This window comes from Enhydra lutris, unplaced genomic scaffold (genome assembly GCF_002288905.1).
Source record: "Enhydra lutris kenyoni isolate GAN:26980312 unplaced genomic scaffold, ASM228890v2 scaffoldscaffold42, whole genome shotgun sequence".
NCBI classification, from domain to species: Eukaryota; Metazoa; Chordata; class Mammalia; order Carnivora; family Mustelidae; genus Enhydra; species Enhydra lutris.
The window spans coordinates 668,987-690,047 of record NW_019154126.1 but is presented as its reverse complement, the minus strand read 5'-3'; the positions used below and the strand labels follow the sequence as shown (position 1 = coordinate 690,047).

General features: G+C 43.8%; 1 protein-coding gene across 2 annotated transcripts in view; it reads right to left on the bottom strand.

Moving 5' to 3' along the window:
* Positions 1-10,575, bottom strand: part of LOC111155571 (phosphoribosyl transferase domain containing 1) — a 95,978-nt gene extending 85,403 nt beyond the window's left edge. The window contains exons 1-2 of one of the 2 annotated variants that reach the window (XM_022515815.1): positions 10,459-10,575; positions 886-992 (exon numbers count right to left, since the gene is read on the bottom strand). In XM_022515815.1, the coding sequence (XP_022371523.1) occupies positions 886-992; positions 10,459-10,506 (155 nt within the window). In that variant the 5' untranslated portion in view covers positions 10,507-10,575. The remainder of the gene's footprint in view (positions 1-885; positions 993-10,458) is intronic. The other variant, XM_022515816.1, reaches the window with a different exon arrangement.
* Between the last annotated feature and the right edge of the window lie 10,486 nt (positions 10,576-21,061).

The window sequence follows — 21,061 nt, the reverse complement described above, 5'->3', positions numbered from 1 at the left end:
GTTTGTGCAGAATATTGTTATTTTGAGGCTGTTATGTATAATAACATATATATATATACCGTGTGTGTGTGTGTGTGTGTGTGTGTGTGTGTGTGTGTGTGTGTGTGTGTATGTGTATGCACAGAACTTAAAAATATCGGCACAAGGGGCAGCTGGATGGCTCAGTTGGTTAAGCAACTGCCTTCAGCTCAGATCATGATCCAGGATTCCCGGGATCGAGTCCCGCATTGGGCTCCCAGCTCCATGGGCAGTCTGCTTCTCCCTCTGACCTTCTCCCCTCTCATGCTCTCTCTCACTCTCTCTCTCAAATAGATAAATAAAAATCTTAAAAGAAAAAAAAAAAAGAATTCCCATATATCCTTAAAAAAATATATCGGGGCTGGGGCACCTGAGTGGCTCAGTGGGTTAAAGCCTCTGCCTTCGGCTCAGGTCGTGATCCCAGGGTCCTGGGATCGAGACCCGCATCGGGCTCTCTGCTCAGCAGGGAGCCTGCTTCCCTTCCTCTCTCTGCCTGCCTCTCTGCCTACCTGTGATCTCTGTCTGTCAAATAAATAAATAAAATCTTTAAAAATATATATATACCGGGGCTCCTGGGTGGCTCAGTGTGTTAAAGCCTCTGCCTTTGGCTCAGGTCATGATCCCAGAGTCTTGGGATCGAGCCCCAAATCGGGCTCTCCGTTCAGCGGGGAGCCTGCTTCCTCCTCTCTCTCTGCCTGCCTTTCCGCCTACTTGTGATATCTGTCTGACAAATTAAAAAATATATATATCGACACAGAACTATTTCTAGAAAGACTCAGGAATAGCATTGTAAAGTATATTATATGATTCTCACAAGAGGGGGCCAGCCAGGGCAGGACCAAGACTAACACAAGAAATAACACTCACCTGTCCACAATGATGCCGTGAGGTATGAGGACATATTCCAAATCCCCATAATAGTGCTGTGGGTATGTGAATAAATCCAAGTCATATCCTGGCCAATCGTCCATAATCTGTAAGTCAAATTACCTTGGTTACAATATTTTCCTTGTAAGACATAAATAAGTAAAAAATGGGCATCATTTGAAAAAAAAAAAAAAAAAAGAATAACATTAAAAACATATTGATCTGGGGCACCTGGGTGGCTCAGTGGGTTAAAGCCTCTGCCTTCAGCTCAGGTCATGATCCCAGGGTCCTGGGATCGAACCCCGTGTCGGGCTCTCTGTTCAGTGGCGAGCTTGCTTCCTCCTCTCTCTCTGCCTGCCTCTCTGCCTACTTGTGATCTCTGTCTGTCAAATAAATAAAATCTTTAAACAAAACAAAACAAAAAAAAAAACAAAAAAAACCCATATTGATCTGATGATCAATATGACATTAGATTACATTCTGTCAACCTGTGAAAAGCCCAGTGGGGGAAAGTAATTTGTTTCACGAAACCTGGTAAAGGATCTAGGACTGAAAGGAACAGAGAATTCCACTCCTAACTTTTGGCATCGTACAAAGAAATATCCACTTGATGTCTTACAGCTAGTCTAATAGTATTGTTTTAATGGTTGTAATATCTAAATTATATAGCATATCTAATATAATATCTAAATTATATAGCATAGTGAATATAAGTAACACTATGTTCATAAGAATATTGGACTTATGGACTTATAAATGTGGACAGTCTGATCATACATTATTATAAATGTTATTACATATGCTATTAAATTTCTATGCATTGTAAATGCTTCACCTGCCTGGGAAAGATTACCTATTAAAGTACGTGTATCCTGGGATTAGTGTGTAGACACAAACCTCTGGGTGGTCTAGTCATTACAGTAAACACTTCAGAATGATATACTATGGTGGGAACTTCTGTCAGTCCTATCGGGAAAAACTGTTCCAAAAAATTGGCCTATTCATGTAGGCAATAGAGTACTACCCAGTCTTCCCCTTGCTTAGCATTGGATGTGAAAGTTTTATGGTTAGAACAGCAAAGATGTGGGAGAGAAAATGAAGGTGAAGAGTGAGTTACTTCTACTTTCAGATCACTGAGAAAGGATACACTAGGGAAGTGTTAGCACTCAACTCATTCCATGGCCGTCTTGCGGGTTCCTGTTCTTTGATGACTCCTGCACACTTCCATCAGACTCCTCTATTCAACCTGAAGCTTTCATCATGCAGAGCTAGCCTAATTTTCCAGCCCAGTTCCCTACATCATCACCTTCCCATCCTCAGACGGGTCTTCAGTTCAGTCATGACCTTTCCCAGCTCTGTGTCCTGTTCGTTTGTCTTTCTTGCACCTATATCCTTTCCTTCTCTCTCTCTGTCTCTCTCTCTCTGTATCCCAAGTTCAACCCCCTCCCGCAGAAGCTCAGGTCAGGCCTCACTTATTTCTGGAGGTCTTGCTAGCTGCTCCTACCCTCTGATCTCTCCAAAACTCCTCATAGACAGGACCGTCGTAGCTCTCTGTCTTTCCAAAGACTCCCATTCAGGCTCCTTGAGAAGACTCCTGCCTCCTCCAGCCTCTGGCTCACTGGTTCTTATCTGTAATAGAACCCATTTGCCCTTCATTTAATTCTGGCATGTCCCCCAGCTCTCCACCCTTTTCCTCACCCAGGACTCAAAACCTTAGCTCGGGTTTTGGAAGGGCAACTTATGGTCCAATCCCCACCCAGACCCACCCCAGTTCTGGGTTCTGGAATGCCAGCCAAACCAAACCTAAGGGCATTTTCTTCCAAATGTATCCCTTCCTTATCTCAGCAAAAGACAACATATTTTTCTACTCACTCAGATCAAAATGTTGGAGTTGTTGTCGACTTCTTCCTTTCATTCCCTCATGTAACGCATTGGCAAATCCTATCATCAATTCCTTCAAAATTTAACCAGGACCACCTGTCAGCATCCCAACTGCTACCTCCCAGTCTGCACCACCATCATTTCTGCAGGGATCACTGCCATAGCTGTCAGACTTGCCTCCCTGCCTTCCACCCTGGCACCCCCACCCCATTCCAACATGGCTGCCATCTTCTACTTGTCTTCTTTCAGGGGCTTCCCACTTCTCTCCGAGAACTACCCAGAGTCCTCACCATGGCCCACGGGGGCCACCTCTCTGACTTATCTACAAGCATTCTCTTCCTCCTTTACTGTGCGTCAGCCACGTTCTTCTTGCTGACCCTTGAACATGCCAGGCATGCCCCTATCTCAACAGCTTTGCACCTGCTCTATCTCTTGCCTACAATACTCTTCCCCCAGATTTCTACATGGCTTACACTTCACTTCCTTCAAGCCCCGACTTCAATGTCACCTCCACAGAGAGGACTTAGCTGATCCCCTATAGAAAATAGCACCCCCTTTCTTTCCTACTCATCTCTATATCCCTCTTCCCCAGCTTTACTTTCCTTCCCAGCATCTGTTCCCACCGGATGTGACACATGTATGTCTCTCTGTGTGCTCTTGTCTTGTCTCCTCCCACTAGAACGTCAGGGCCTTCTGACAGGGACCATGTCTGAGTCACTGTTGAAACCCCGGCACTCAGAACACAGATCTGGAATACAGTAAGTGCTCAAAAATGCTCAGTGGGTTAATGACTGACACATTCTCCATCCACAGACTACCCAATACTACCTGAGCTCCAACCCAACTGATTTGTCTCGATTTGCCTCCTTACATCAAGAGCACCGCTGCTCAAGGCTCCAGAAATCTACCAGGGGCAGACTGCTGGCCAAATGGTGTGTGCCATCTGCATATTTGAAAAGTATCACATAAGCTCTGTCTCTATCTGCAAATTGGCTCGGTGCAACTATTGAATTTGCACAGAGCAACTCTCTTTTCCGGCCCTGAGACCTCCCTGGGCCTGCTGTAACCATTGATACCACCATCCCCTGTCAGAGCCCGAACGCCGGCTGGATGTGAGGCGTCTGCTGAAGATCCCCCGGCAAGCCCCGGTAGAGGCCAGACAAGAACCCCAACCAGCATGAGGCCCCCGGGAGATCATTCAAGTACACGGCATTTTCTGGCTCCCCTTCCAGACCACACACACACACACACACACACACACACACACACACACACTCCCCACTCCACTTCCTGGAGCCCTTCCAGGTGGTGGCATCATTAACTAGTGGTCTTCTGAGCCCATTCTTCCTACCGTGCAAATCCTTTACTGCCCTGCCCCCAACCCCCCACTGCCGGCCCCCACGGCTCTGGCTACACCTCAGAGCCTACATTCCTCTCTGTGTTCTAGAGCTTAGCGCTGACCCTTACTGGCTGTGATGCTAGGGAAAGTACTCACCCTGCCGGATACTCAGTTTCCCCCTCCTTTAAATAAGACACAATAAAACCTATGGTCAGGCTTGATGTGAGGATTCAGAGAGAACAGCGAGTCTCCAAAGCAGGCAGGAATAACCCCATTTTGAGGAGCTGCTACAAGGAAGCTGCGTCTATGGTGCTCCCCCACCCCCAATTCAGGTATTGACGCCCTAACCCCCCATGGTGATGACATGAGGGGGTGGGGCCTTTGGGAAATAATTAAGTCATGAGAGTGGAGCCCTCATGATGGAATTAGTGCTTTTACAAGAAAAAACCAGGGAGTTCTCCAGCACAGACGCGCACTCGCTCGCTCTCTTTTTTCTCTCTCCCCGTCCCTCTCCCCTCTTCCTCTCTCTCTCTTCCCCCACCATGTGAGGACACAATAAGAAGAACAAAGCAGTTATCTATAAGCCAGCAAGAGAGTCCTAACCATGAATGAAATCAACCAGCACATTGATCTTGGACTTGCAAGTTCCAGAACTTTCAGAAATACATGTCTATTGTTTAAACACAAACAAAACGGAAGAGAGAGAGAGAGATAATTTACTTTGAGCTCCTAGGACATTTCCTGATGTATAATAAGTGCCTAGTAACTGATGTCGAAAAGAAGAAAAGAATGATAAGCAAATGGCAAAATCAACCTATTGATAAGAGCTATCATGGTAACCTGTCGTCAGAGGTGGCCTGGCGCAGTGGTCAAGCACCCAGACTTAGAAATCCAGTGCATGTTGGGAGGGGGGCTTATAGTGTTGGACTTCACTTGGGGCTTTAGCTCTCTGTGCCTCAGTGTGTTCATCTATAAAATGGAGTCACTGCCAATCATTCACAGCTATTGTGAGGATTCAGTGAGATATATCACGGAAATAAAACTCTCACATCGTCCTCTAGTCTATAGGGTTAACCATCTAGGTGTGCTGAAACATCACGAGTTAACCTGCAAATTAAAGGTCTTAATTAATTTACATTACAGAATTAATTTACAGAATCAATTAATACAGAATTAATTTACAAATAGGCCTCCAACCTATTTGCCAATGTCTTGTTACCCTAGTTAAAGTTACACATTTAAAACTAGAAGAAATACATTTCTCTAAAACTATTCTGTAATCCAAACTTGCCTTTTCCAATGAGTTTGAAATAGTGAGTTTTCCTTGTTGAGATAAAAAGACGATTAGAGATAAACTACTGGTTTTTAAACAACAGGTCTTAGCAGGGATGTGGGGAAAAAGGAACCCTCGTGCACTGCTTGTGGGAATGCAAACTGGGGCAGCCACTGTGCAAAGCAGGATGGAGGTTCTGCAAAATATTAAAAATAGAACCACCCTACGATCCAGAAATCACACTACTGGGTACTTACGCCCCAAAATACAAAAACACTAATTCAAAGGAATACAGACACCCCAATATTTATTGCAGTATTATCTACAAAAGCCAAACTAGGGGGGCAGCCCAAGTATCTATCGACAGATGAACATATAAAGATGTGGTGTATATAGAGAGAGGAATATTACTCAGCCATTAAAAAGAGTGAAATCTCGCCATTTGCAACAACACGATGGAACTAGAGAGTATTATGTTAGGTGAAGTAAGTCAGAGGAAGACAAATACCATATGATCTCACTCATATGTGGAATTTAAGAAATGAAACAAATATGCAAAGGAAAAATAAAGACAGAGAGAGACAAGTCAAGAGACAGACTTTAATTCTGGAGAACAAATGCTGGTTACCGGCGGGAAGTAGGTGGGGGGGGATGGGTGAAACGGGCGATGGGGATTAAAGAGTACACTTATCATGGAGAAGAAAAAGTAATATTTTTTTTTTTTAAAGGGAAGCTACTGCTTTACTCCTTGTAATTCTTAATGGTGCATGCAAATTGCATTGCAAATAAGTCCTAAAGCTAAAGGAACAGAGGCTGCTATGAACTATAGATAATTATGTTATTCATCTGCTTTTTAAAAAATCAAAACAAGAAATCTTTAAATAGTTTCAGTATCACAGATAATATGCTCTAAGTTTAGTCAGAACAATGCTTTCTCTGTCCAAAGACACAAAGCATGGCTAGGCTGGGGAAGTGACAAACACATTAACTGAGCCATTTTATACAAAATTCAAACCCCAGAACTCATTCGACATCTCTTTTTTCCCATTTGAAGGTGTATTGAAAACCTGCCTTCTAAGCCATTACAAATAATTTTTTTGCTTAGTATATTTCTCGCACCATTTTTCAGGTCCCCAACCCCCCACAGAGAAAAGTAGTTTGGAAACACATACAAAAAGCAAATCTCTTTTCTTCTCTGTCTCTGAGCCCCACAGGCCGGGCCCCACTCTCTCCTTCAGGCAGTGACCATGGGTGCTGACAATTTTCAGGCTTACATCTACCCCTCGACCGTCAGGGAGGAAAAGAGTCTCCTCCCTCAGTTCTGCTTCCAGGAATCCCTACACTGGACCATCAAATATCGACTGGCCCAGGCAAAGAGGCATGCTGTGATGGGCGCCTCAAACCACACGCTGAGACCATGTGTAGAAGCTGATCCCTAAAAGAGGGGCTCCGGATTCTGCTCTCAGAGGAATAAAGACCTATAAAGACCAAAGGACACCTTGTTATCACACAAGCCTTCCTCTTCTGTGGCACCCAACCTGGTAAAGTTGGGTTTTAAAAGGATTATCTGATTACTTATCTCCAATACTGCCCCAATACTTTGGCAGGGGGAGACCCAAAAGAGAAACATAACAATTATTTTAGATTTTATTTTCTTCTTCTTCCTTCCAAACTCACTACGTAGGTATTAGCTATGATTCTCTTGACAGTGCTTTGGCAGAAACAAAACATATCTAAGAACCTGGTCCCAAAAGGCCAGGTGAGTAGAGATCTTTATCTCTCCCTAAATGGGAACAAAGATGTGCTAATCACCAGCTGGTGATTTCACTGCCTCCAGATCAAAGGACCACTCAATCTTGAGCAAAGTTTCTGAATTCAGGGTCTACAACTCTTTTTTGGCAATGAGCATTTCCTACCGCTTACTGTTAAGAATCTACTAATGTCCTACCTCCCCGATTCAACAGAGAGCCATTTGTAGGCAACAGCCATCTTAAATCTCTTAATAGTCCCTTCTTTAGCACCAACTATACTTCTTGTTTTATGCTTATGTCCTCTGGCTCTATGCAACCCACCCCCCATCTTCTTCACAAAGTTCCTACCAACTCGGAATTTTCTTCTGCACCTCATTCCTGGACAGCCCCAAACCTGCCTCCTTCATCCTACTAGACACTATATCCAGTGGCTCCTTCACCTGCCTTAACCCAAACTACATCGTCATGCCACATCCCATCTTCTAGAGCAGTCCCACCTTCAAAGGACTTCCTGCAATTACAGCTTTCTATGTGGCACTGTAAGTAAACCCTGACTTCAATTCTGCTTCTGTCATTTGCTAATTATGTGACCTTGAGGATTTTCTTAATGTCTCAGGGCCTCCGTTTCCCCCTCTGTAAAGCGGAGATCATTATAGTCCTCCCTCATGGATTTGCAAGGAGTTAATGAATAATACAGGGAAACCACATAGTAAGTGCTCAGTAAGCGCTCGCTATCATTACCCGCTCCCTTTCTCCACTGGTACTAAACCTACCCTTTGGTTTTTTTGCAACCATCCTTGAGGGCTCTCTATTTTCCCTGTATAGGTATCTTCTTAAGCTTTGCCTTTCATTTCTACCCTGGAAGCCACGGGCTTCCCCAGAACGCTGAACTCGCTCTGAATTTGCCTTCCCTACCTGTATCCAGCTTGAGTTCCTCTGACGATGCCAAGCTCTATCGGAGAAAATAGCATAAATGCAGGGGTCATCCCCATGACACATTGTTTCCAACCTCTCATGAGGTCCTCTCACTGCCTCACACAGTCTTTCTCACAAAATTACCTTGCTTCTCAGAGCGCTTCTTTTGATACTAGTAGATTGGGCTATTTATACTCTTCCATAATTCGCTTTTTAGATTTTAACAATCCGCCCATCTTATTAGTCATATCAATTTACCTAATTCCTTTCTAAGAGCATATATTATTAAAGAGTAGTGCTATACTGTAGCCATTCTACTGATGGGATGGTTGTTTAAATGATTCTCAAGGCTAATGGCTTTGCAATTGTTAAATACAATGGCCTCTTTTCCATCTTTGTCCTATTTGCTCTTCCTGGAGCATCTGCCGCTCTTAAGGGGCCCTCTCGCCCCTCCACAAAACTCCCTTCCCTAGACGCCTACCACCCTGTCTGTCCTCTTGGGCTTTGCTATTCAGTCTCAGTCTCTTTATCGGACTTCTGCTGGGCACTCTTACATATGGGGATTTTCAAGTTTCTACCTATAACAGCAGTTTATAATTTTTTTTGCCCCATTTTCCTGGTGCCTTCCTATCCAAGCCAAGCATCAGATATTTTTCTATTTTCTGAAGACTTCCAAGTCTATCCAATCACTCTCCTCAATTGCAAATATGAATTTGCACCTGTAGTGCATCTTGACCTGGAGGCCTTAAAGACTCAAGAACTGAACTTACTTCCCTTGTTATTTTTTCATTTGTCCCCATCCCCCACTCCTAGGTCTGACTATTCTCTCCATGGCAACTGGAGTGATTTTTTTTTTGTTTTTTTAAGCATAAATTGAGTGTGAGGATTTCTTCTCAGGATACAATGATTTCTTTGCAATCAGTGTGCCCTGTACCTCTTCTTCCAAGTGTTCATATGGCTACTGCCTACTCACCCCTCAGGTCATGGTTCAAATATCACTGCCAAGAGGGCTTCCTGACCACTTGAGTAAAAACAGCATGGCTCTGTGCCACAGCTCTCCTCCAATCACTCTGTATCTCATCACTCTCTTTTCTTTTCACTGCACATATCACTATGCAAAATTATCTTCTTTATTTGCTTGTCTATGTCCCTTCTCTAGAATGGAAGCCCAGGGAAGGCAGAGCTTTGTCTGGTTCCCTGCTCTATCTGCAGAGCCTAGAACTCCACCTGGAAACCCAGCAGGATAGTCAACAGGTGTAGAATGAATAAATGAATGAATTCCTTATTCTTGAAGACAGAAATTTTCTGCTGATAAATGGAGAACTGAGCAACATATTTCAACCGATGAGTTCTGAGTGTGTGGTGTTTCCTTCCTCAAATCCCAGACTTCAAATCCCATACTCAAGCAATCCATGCATAATCACAGACAGGTTCTCTGTGAATACCACAGATCTCTGAAGAAAGAAGTGTTAATGCAGCAAGTCAGCCCCACTCTTCACCCTCACCCCTGCTCACACACCTGACACAGTAATAACCACCGCCTTCTATATAGAAACCATTCATAGACAGGAGCTAGGAGCAGAGGCCAGTAGCCACAGGGCAAGAACGGATTTGATTCCAGGACACTGACAAATAGGTACCCTCTGACTGACTCTTTGAGGGATTCCCAGGAATAAAGAGGCTCTGGTCTGGGAACCCATCATCCCACATCTTCCCATCCGGACACACTACTAGATAGATATTTTAAAATCTTTCCAATTCACTCAAAGGGTCAAGGCCGCAGCGTCTCCCTTTTGCTGACAAGGAGACTGACTCCCCAGAGGCTTTAGCCTGTGTCGATCTTCTGCAAAGACCCCAGGATCCCAGCCCACGTTTCAAAGCTCAAAGTCCGTCCATTTGAGCAACTTTAATTCCTAGCTGCCCTCGAGAAGCTTCAGGATCCTTCTGGAAAACAAAACTGGAAGCCTGCTCTGGAGGGGTGAGAGGAAGCACAAAGGGAGGGAGGCCCCCACGAGTAGCGCGCGAGGGTCTTCACGGACCCGCCCCGCTCCCAAAGGTGACCCGTCCTCGCTAGCCGGAGTGGGGACCCGGCCCCACACAGGCTCAGCGCCGGCGTATCCGACTCCTGGCCCGGGCGGGTAGGGAGGGGCGCGGAGTGGGGTGGGGGGTGGACACTGAGAACACAGGGTGAAGGGCTGTTGAGTGTCGGGGCAGGTCGCGCGCGGGGAGGGGCGGCTGGGAAGGGAGCAGGGAGGCCATCCGCTCCGGGACGGGAGAACAAAGCAGGGGCCCGCCCGCATTTCACGCGAATGCATTTCAGGCATTTAATCGAAAAGGAGGGTGCCAAGGAGGGAGGGGAGGGGAGAGAGCGGGGAGCGCACGACTCAGCCCAGAAATCGGGAGTTTGCATTTACCACGACGCCTCGCCCGTAGTCTGGCGCCTCCTCGCTGCTCCCGGCCATGTTTCTCCCGGGGAAAGCGGGAAGGAAAGGAGGGCGCGGGAAGGAGCTGGGAGGGCGCAGGGCTGGGAGGGGGATGGGGCTGCGGGGGGACGGGGCTGGGGACGGGGACAGAGACGGGGCCGCCCCGCCCCGGGCCAGCCGGCGGGGAAGGACCGCGCGCCGCGGACCCCTGGCCTGGCGCGGCTCCAGCGGCTCGGCCGCGGCGTCCCCCCGGCCGGCCCTCCCCTCCCGGGCGGGTCCCGGGGCGCGGGCGGCCATGCGGGCCCGGAGCGCAGGGCGGACGGCGCGGGGCGCAGCTGCCGAGCCGCGCGCGCTCCACCTGAGCGCAGGCCGGGGGCGCGTCCCTCGCGGCCGCCGCCCGCGGGTCTGCGAGCCCCGGAGCCCCGGAGCCCCGCCGCCTGGCTGCTTCCCGCTGGGACTCGGGAGGACAAGGCTGCCCCGCGGCTGGAATTTTACAGCACCAGAAAGTGTTCCCATGGCCCCCGCCTCCCTAAGGCTGTGTGGTCCGCGGCTTTCAGGCGAACAATGTCTTTGAATTCTTCCTGCTAATTTTTATGCGCTCTTTATCCCGACTAAAATCCGTGGAAGAGTCTGCGATATGGGATGTTCTCGAAGGACGGCTGTGGACGAAACTCTCCTGTGTGTGTGTGTGTGTGTGTGTGTGTGTGTGTGTGTGTGTGTGTTTAAACCGTCGAAACGCCCATCCCGGGGTTGGAAAGAGCCCCGTGATGGCTTTTCCCAGCCGAAGCCCGCAGTTTAGGATCTGGAATCTGAAATAGGGCCTTTCTTTACCCGTATTCGGGGGGGGCGAGAGGGGGGCAGCGAGCGAGGGGAGAGAAATTTTTACAAATTATCTACTTCACCCCTTTTTTGAGACCCTATGGCCAGACTTTAATGGTTTCGGGTTGCAGTTTAAAGCGATCGCTCTCAGATTCGAAAGCCTCTTTTATGAAGCTTTTGTTCATTGAACCCCTCGTCCGAGGCTTCTCTCCACCGAGTGTGCGGGTTCTTTGTCCGTTCCTCTAGGGACCCGCTTTCCTTGCCTCTATCCTCATTCTGCTCGCTGCTGTCCCGTCGCATTCTTTGCAGCCCGGTTCTGGGCTTGAATGCCCGGAGCTGAACACGGTTCTCGGCGTCAGGCCTCTCTCTCCAAAAGGCTATTTTTGTTCATGTCTGGGTTTTGGCGCGCGGCAGGGAGAGGAATGCAGATTTTGCTTGGCTTAAGGGGAAAATAGTCATCGATCGGTTAATGTCGCTCTAGGTTGGAAAATTATTCGTCGTTCGGACGTGGCGGCGCTCAGCACTGTTGTTGACGCCCCCAGATGCCAGCGCACCTCAAGGAAGACGGCTCTGTGGCTCGCAGACACGAGGCACCGCGCTGGGCACTGGGCGATACTGTTTCCTGGCGTATAGGTAAACATGTCGCTCGTCCTTGTCAGAAGTCCTTGTTCAGGGCCGTTTTTATCGTCTGCCTCTCACCTCTTTTCCCAAAGGTGAGAAAGTCCGTCCTGCACTGACGTTATCAAAGACCAAACCCAGGAAGTATCTTCACAACCACCGTCACTAAAACTTCCAGAAACTGTGAAGTACTTTCCCTGTGCTGTGGTCAGACTGTAGAGTTCCCAGCACTAGCTGGGGAGCTGCTTTAACCCTAACCGCAGGTTATGGGGAGAAGTCATGGGGCGGGACGTGGAAATCCGTGCTACCAAGACACAAAGATGAGCCAAAGGCAGGTGGTTCTCGAAGCAGGCTGTAAAGTATCCCACTTTATCTCTTACTGCCGCAAAATCAAACTTACCCCTAGGAGGCTCACTGTGGGTCATGGGTCAGTCAGATCAGGGGCAAGGGGCCTCAAAATAAATGAGAGGTGTAGCTTTTAAACAGAAATCAAAAAGGGCCCTGCTCAGGCACTGTGGAAGATGAAAGAGAAACTCTGGGTGAATCTTTCCTAAGAAAGCCATTAATTTAAATGCAGAACCAAATGGGGTCACAATGAAAAAATATAACTTGCTTGGAAGGCAACAGGAATCTTATGAATGTATGCTCAAGAACATTCTGTATAGACCTGTATAGGACATCGTAAGAAGACCACACAATGATGAACAATTTTTAAAAATTTTAATAATTCATTTTATTTAAACCAATATGGGAAAAATATCACTTCAACATTTATCGATGTCTATTCATTTTTTCATAATAGATCTTTTAAATCTAGTGTGTTTTATGCTTATAGCATATCTCAGTTTAAAGTAGCCACATTTAAAGACACATTTTCAGTGGCTACCTATGGTTAGTTAGTGGTTCCCATACTTGGGTGTTGCAAATCTAGAGTACTTTAGAATTTACTGCATTGACTTAAAGACCTTGGGAGTGAAAGGAACTAAAGACGAAAAGGATGAGATTTCAAATATAATTGATCAATAAATTTTCCAAGAACTTGGTAGAAATTATACTAGCAATACAAAAGTTGACACCAACTATTTGGAGTTTTGTTCTAGTTTTTTTTTTTTTTTTAAGATTTTATTTATTTATTTGCCAGACAGAAATCACAAGTAGACAGAGGTGGGGCAGGGGTTGGAGGGCAGGGATGCAGGCTCCCTGCTGAGCAGAGAGCCCGATGCGGGGCTCCATCCCAGGACCCCGAGATCATGACCTGAGCTGAAGGCAGAGGCTTTAACCCACTGAGCCACCCAGGCACCCCTGTTCTAGTTTTTTAATATACTTGTTTTTTTTTAACAAATCATTTTTTAAAGTAAATTTATTATCTTGTCATATTTGGATAACGTTTTGTGTGATCTAATTATACTTCAGTACTTTGGGCAGCATTAAGGTAACACTATGTAATACTTGATATCACAAATAGTAATTGCAAGGACAAATATCCAAAAATAACAACTCATCTGGCCAGGCTTAATTCTTAATCTTGAATTATGAAAATTTAGGGGCAAAAATTCTTTTAAAATCTCAACTTTCTGTTATGTGTCTAGTGGGATAGCTTTGCACTAGAATTCTGATTTTTTTTTCTTTTTAGTGATAATCCTTATCATCTTAGCCAGTGAGGCTAAGCCAAATACCCCAATCTAATATGCCACAATTTTCTCATCTATAAAAAGGGACAATACCTTGCTGCTCTGTTGCATATAATGATGAGAATAACATAACAGGCAAGAGAATCCTTAGAAAAATCCCATGAAACTGTAAGGTGCTATTAATCTGAGACATCATGAAAATGTATGAGCAAATGCTTGTAAAATTAGTTGATCAGAAAATGACAGGGTAATTGCCTTTTTAAAATGGGTGTGGAGGGGCGCCTGGGTGGCTCAGTGGGTTAAAGCCTCTGCCTTCAGCTCGGGTCATAATCTCAGGGTCCTGGGATCAAGCCCCGCATCGGGATCTCCGCTCAGCAGGGAGCCTGCTTCCTCCTCTCTCTCTCTCTGCCTGCCTCTCTGCCTACTTGTGATCTGTCTGTCAAATAAAATAAATAAATAAATAAAATGGGTGTGGGGCGCCTGGGTGGCTCAGTGGGTTAAAGCGTCTGCCTTCGGCTCAGGTCATGATCCCAGGGTCCTGGGATCGAGCCCCACATCAGGCTGTCTGCACAGCAGGGAGCCTGCTTCCTCCTCTCTCTCTGCCTGCCTGTCTGCCTACTTGTGATCTCTGTCTGTCAGATAAATAAATAAATAAATCTTTAAAAGTAAAATAAAATAAAATGGGTGTGATGGACCAATCAGGAGCAGTTACAGTCTAGAGACAAGTTGGGGTTGGTTTGAGAATTTATAAGGAAAATGAGAAAATTAGTAAAATAATGTAATTTTCCACACAAAAAAGGGATATTTTAGCTCAGACTGTCCATTTTCTGATATTTCTTTGAAGGAGCTGTAAGAATAAAAATGTACCTCTTTGCTAATTAATAACCAATAAATATACTTTAGTTTTTCAGTCATTCTCCATATCACATTTTAGTTGTAGATTCCCTGCATTTTATTTCATTGGGCGGGGGGGGGGGGGTATTTGTTTTAGAGAGAGACAGGGAGAGTGTACACAACAAGTGGGAGGGGCAGAAAGAGAGAAGAATCCTCGAGCTGACTCCCCTCTGAGCGAGGACCCCAATGCAAAGCTCAGTCCTAGGACCCCAAGATCTTGACCTGAGCAGAAACCAAGAGTCAACCTCTTAACTGACCAAGCCATCCAGGAGCCCCAAGATTCCCTGCATTTTAAATTCTGAGATTATCACATGTCACTACTATGGTGTAATCACAAATATTTATACTTACCTGAATTCTCCACCACACCAAAACACTTTTGTCCTAAAAATGCGTACTGATTTTTTTGACACTCCAGTAGCTTTTAAACTTTTGACCATACTAATCTGTTATTGAAGGAGCATTTCAATCTGTGTGTTGAGTTGCTTGGAGTCTGTCACTCAGTAACACTGGATTCAAAAATAACAGAAAGGCATTTATTTTTTTCTCAGCCCTGAAACACGAAAAAAAAAAAAAAACCTCTCAGCCTGGGAATTGTGTTGAAATACATAAACATATGAAACTTAGTGACTCAGATTGTTAGTCACAGAGTCACTGGATAGAGTCTGGATGAAATCCACTGTGGACAAAGGCCAGTAATAATGATGATGATATTTTGCTTTTCCTTAGTGCTGAACAAAACCCTTTACAAATGTAACAAGTATAGAAGAAAGAGTGGCAAGATACTTTCTTCCAAATATTCAGGCTAAGTGAGAATCTTGCTACCTTTGAGGTAGTTTGGCCTCTGCTGGTACATATGTACAGAAGAAATATAGTTGCAAATAATTGTAACACAAAACAACTTACACCAAAGCCTCATTAGTATTCGATTAGCATAGTAAGCCCTCTTTTACCACCTCTTGTTTGAAGCAGGATCCAATGTGTAGTCTTAGAATAAAGGAAATAATGGCTCCATAGTAGTTCTTACAAATAAAGCCAGGAGCTACATTCAGAATTATGTTTTGTATTATTACACTTTCATTAGTAATTAACCTTCCACTGAAGAACACATGATGGGTAGACTTCAGCCTGCTTTTTTTTTTTTGCAATAATGTCAGGCCTGAGTAATATCACCAACTCTAAGTGCTGGGCTGTTTCAGAGATATCCTCCCACTATCTCCCCATCTGACCGGAAGAGGAATTGGATAGCTTCAGAGTAAAAGAATAATGCGTCCATGTGTTCCTCCAGATCTCAGAGTCCTGGCAGCCGACCTCAACTCTCTTGGCCACCATAAAGCAGTCATTGAAAGGATACAGCTGCAGGAACTAGAGGCGAAGCACTAAATAAATCCACAGGACTGGAGGCACAAGTCATGTACATGACCCTAACACAATACCTTGTGGTTATGAATGAACAGATTAGCATCTAATGCTGCTGTGGCAGCTTATGCAAAATTAATTGGCTGCCTCAGCCAGTGCTGAGCTTCTAATGGAAAGATGTCCCGTTCAAAAAAACAAAAACAAAAACAAAACCCAAGGAGATCTCCTTAAACTTTGGCTGGGGTGGGGAGAGGGAAGACCAATGGGAGTGGAAATTGAGCCGCTTATTCTGTTAACTGTACATACGTTCTGTTCAGATCAACATAGATGTACGGTCCTCACTGGCAGCATCCCAGGAACTCATCAGTATCGCCAGTGTCTGGGTTGTATTCTAGATAGGAAGTAGCGGGAGCTTGGGAAAGAGGTTGGGGAGAGGTGGCTTGAGGTCTGGCATTGTCTCCCATGAGGGAAGAGGCTAAGACAGAAAAAGAGGGGGGACTTAGAGCAACATTTCCTAAGGTGTGTTTTGTGTTGCTTTTCTTTATATTTGAAAAAGGTGAAGCTGTGATTCTTTAGGTTGGACAAACAATGAGATAAGCAAAGTTAAACACACCTCTATCTTCTGGGACTTCTAGGAGCTTGCAACATGCCAACATACGCTGTCAATATTCAAGGAGACTGTAGCAAAATGCCATATTTCCCTAACTTTGTTGACCGTGGATACCTTTCCCAGGGTGGGTGTTTTATAAAAGATTTTTAAATTACACTATTGTGAAATATTTTAATTTATACTTTTAACATTATCTCCCAGTAAGACGTTTTACGTGGTCCTAAAAATACACTGAAAGAACTAAACCTTTAAATAGAACATTATTTTCATACTAAGTATTGTTATGTTTTTCTTTTAAAAAATATGCACTAATGGAGCACCCGGGTGGCTCGGTTGGGGTGTGCCTTTGGCTCAAGTCACTATCTCACTGTCCTGGGATTGAGCCCTCCACCTGACTCTGCTCAGTGTGAGTCTGCTTTTCCCTCTCACTCTGCCCCTCCCCTGCTCATGATCTCTCTCTCTCTCTCTAATAAATAAAATCTTTAAAAAATATATGACTAAGAACTTAATTGGACATGGCTGAGACCTTTTTCCATCTCCGTATAGTCCTTCAAGTTGACATGAAACTTTGCATGTCCTAGAAGACAAGGAATTTATTCCCACCCCCATTCATTCTCTCTCCTTCCCCCTAGCTTGTGAATAAGAACAGCCTTCTGAGTAGCAAGAGAGATGAAAGCCATCTCATTGCTTCCATTCCCTTTGGTCTCTCTCGATGATAGTATAGTGGCTTTCAAAGACAATGGTTTGTAGACATTGCCAGCATAGAGAACATCCAGGTGAACCAGTAAACATACTGGGTGTGGGCATGCTGGGCTCCTGGAATTTCCAAGGAGGTCTCTATCATATCCAGGACAATGGACATCTATTGTAGCACCCACATTAATAGTTCTGTGGTTTGTACTTGAAAGAACTGAGTTCTTTGTCTTTTCCAACTAAGAATCTCTTTACTATAGTCACCACCTCAGCTGTACCTGTAGGACTCCTGGCAAGTCCAACCTGATTCCCAGAGGATGGGTGTGGCTCCTCCCATAGGACCAACACCAAATGGGGCTGTAGCAAGTCAACAGGTGCACAGGGCTGCTTCTGGGTCTGGAGTCTACCACATGGGGATCGGGGCTTGCTTTCTCCAAAGGGCCCTCCAAATGGGCTCCACCAGGGTTTCACAGCTTCCAACCTCGATCCAGAGCTTCCGCAAAGGCCTTTTTATCCCAGAATATCTGCCATATTATTGTTGCTGTGGGGGGATAGGAGCAAGGGACTTCCTAGTCTGCCATCTTGCTGACCTATGACTTTTTGAAAAAGAAAATTCAAATGTATTTTTCCATTTTAAATGTAGTATGCACCAATAATTTTAAATCAGGACACTTGGAAAAATAGAAGTAAAATAGAAAGGCATTTTAAACATGTTCTGGGGTCTTCCACTTTTGTGACTCTGGAAAGTTGTGACTAAATACTTGCTCTGTATTGCTATACTTCTCTGTCTCACACTCTAAGCAAAATAAACATCACACAAGTCTTTTTCCATGGTCTAATAAACTCTGTACAAATGTCACTTGAAATGGCAATACCGTCATTTATTTAGCCGTTCCCCAAGTATTTTCATTACTTCCAAATTTTGATTTCATAACTACATATAAATAAATATGTTTTTAATAAAATGTTTATGTGCATTTTAACCATTTCTGGAGGATGAATTCTTCAGAAATGGAGTTTCTAAATTAGGAGGTATAAATATTTTAAGGTTCTTGACATATATTGATAAATTTAGCTTACAATATTAATGTCTCTCTTCAATGGAAAGCTATAAGAAATTTTATACAATTTTTAACTGAAATTGAATAAAATTTTACAGTAAAAACACTTTGAGGTTTGAGGTAAAGGGTATTAGTTAACATATGCTAAAAGCTTAGTAATTAGAACTAAAAGAAAAGTCAATTTGGATTTGTGATTAATTCTTAACTAAAGATTACTTTAAAACAATGTGCTTTTATTGTAGTAGTCCATAAAGTAATATCTAGACTAATGAAAAGTTTATGGTGCTCTGTTTCAGGGTTTTGGCTCTACATCAGACAAACTCAGTTTTAAAATCAGACTTCACCACCTACTGCCTGAACTTGGGTAAGTTTCTAACTTTTTTTTAACCTTCATTTCTACATCTGCTCAATGAAAATAATTTTAGTTCCTACTTCTTAAGGTTGTTGTGAGGTTTAAGTAAAGTAATGTACTCAGGGGACTGAGTAGCTCAGGAGTTCCCAGCACATTTCCTCTTTTATCAAAATAGAACAATTTTATCGTTTATAAAATATTGTGTTTATTTATTTTAGAGAGAGAGAGAGAGAACCTGCGCCCAGGGCAGGGGGAGTGGAAGGGAGAGGGGCAGAGCAGACTTGGACATGGGGCTCAATCTCACGACACTGAGATTATGACCTGCGCAGAAATCAAGAGTCAGATGCCCAACTGACTGAGCCACCCAGGCACCCCTAAAATAGAATAATTTTAGATGGAATTTCTGGTCAGTTGGAATTTCTGCATGAATAAATAGATCTGTTGAAGAGTTTTGAATTAGTAAACTTATAATCTATAAAAGTTTCTTGGGGCGCCTGGGTGGCTCAGTGGGTTAAGCCTCTGCCTTTGGCTCAGGTCACGGTCTCAGGGTCCTGGGATCGAGCCCCGCACCGGGCTCTCTGCTTGGCGGGGAGCCAGCTTCCCCTCTCCCTCTGCTTGCCTCTCTGCTTACTTGTAATCTCTCTCGCTCTGTCAAAAAAAAAAAAAAGTCTTAATAAAAGTTTCTTCGTGTAAGTGAGCTAACAATTTCCTTGAAATTATATTGTGTTACCAACTTGTTTTATATATATATATGTAAAATATATATAAATACATATATAAATAATGTGTGTGTGTATATATATATAGTGTGTGTACGCGTGTGTAAAGCAAAAATAACCTACAGGAAAAGAATCTGTTTGATTAGTACAAATAATGATGGATTCTGAATTAAGAAGTCTATATTTTCTATATTTCTAAATTTTATATTAGAAAGAAAAAAAAGTAACTTGATTTAATGCTTTTAATGTTTGGAATATGAAGGATAACAATAAAAGTTAACTTCCAGAAGTATTAACATACTTCAGATAAGCTTATATCAATCATAAATACATCAGTCATCTCAGTATGTATGGTTTACATGTAAATAATAAGTGCAAATGGACCAAATTTAAAAATCATGTAGGGACACCTGGCTGGCTCAGTCAGTAGAGCATGGCACTCTTGATCTCAGGGTCATGAGTTTAATTAAGCCCCATGTTGTGTATGGCATCTACTTAATTAAGGAAAATAATAATTTAACATTTTTCTCAGTGTCTCTGTAAGGAGTGACCTGGAAAATCCTATGGTAAAGAGCTGTCCCTTGAAACAGAAATGGTGCTTTGGTACAACAGGCCATTTTAGATGCTAATTGGTTACTGTGGTCAGTGGCTTTCCTGCTGAGGTGAAGCGCTCACTTTACCTCAAATTCTCCACTATTTCTCCACTCCAAATTCTCCACTTTTTCAGCAAAATGATCACAAACCTCTTGAACTCGAAACTCAGGCCAACATTGACATTATCTGACTTTGTTCTTGGCTTGAGAAATAACCTTCAGATTCTCTTTGGTTCATACCAGACGCACAAATGACAACCTGAAAAGTCACAACAGTGAAAATTTTTAATGCATCTTTAAATTAAAGCCATTCGGAGGAATTAGAGACAGGAAAAATCTAGTTTTTATAGTAAAGGCCAAATGCTTACCTGAGAAATAATTTCTTTCTCTTCCTGCGATTGACGTCAATGGCCTTTTACGCTCAGTTTTCTCAGTGCGTTCATTCAGCCACAGAACATACACCCGCATCACCTTATACAGAGAATAAAGGAATGAGAGATGAGTGACTCAGACTTCTCTGTGGGTCTGGGGATTTTGCCAAAGCTTAGGTGATACAGACAGTCTTCAAAATTATGAACGTCATACCTGGACTTTATACTCCTTACTTTTTTACCTTGATAGTGAAGTCATATACCTTTTATGTGATGACTTTTTTGCTACCTGGGACCTTTTGCCTTCTTTCTCAACATGTTTTCTAGGTCTTAAAACTACTTTGTGTTTCTAAGTTCTTGCTTTGGGCGCATTTCCTGGGTTCTGTTGTCTGATCAACTACGTTTTTTTTTTTTTTTTAAAGTAGCAGACTTTTTTTTTTTTTTTTAAGATTTTATCTATTTGACAGAGAGAGAGAGAGAGAGAGAGAGATCACAAGTAGGCATAGAGGCAGGCAGAGAGAGAGGGGAGGAAGCAGTCTCCCTGCGGAGCAGAGAGCCCGATGCGGGGCTTGATCCCAGGACCCTGAGATCATGACCTGAGCTGAAGGCAGAGGCTTTAACCCACTGAGCCACCCAGGCGCCCCTAAAGTAGCAGACTTTTAAAAATGATAAATATTGAGAAGGTTACTGAGATTGCCGCTTGGGTGGTTAATCAGAAACCTCTTTGTGTTGGAAAAGTTTTTCTGAATCTTCTTCCACATTTTCTGCTCCTTATTACAAAAAAAAAAAAAAAAAAAAAAAGGAGGAAACTCTGGCTTGAAGATCAGGCTATGAAAAGTGATGTCCAACAGACTAGCAACAATTCTCAAAAGCC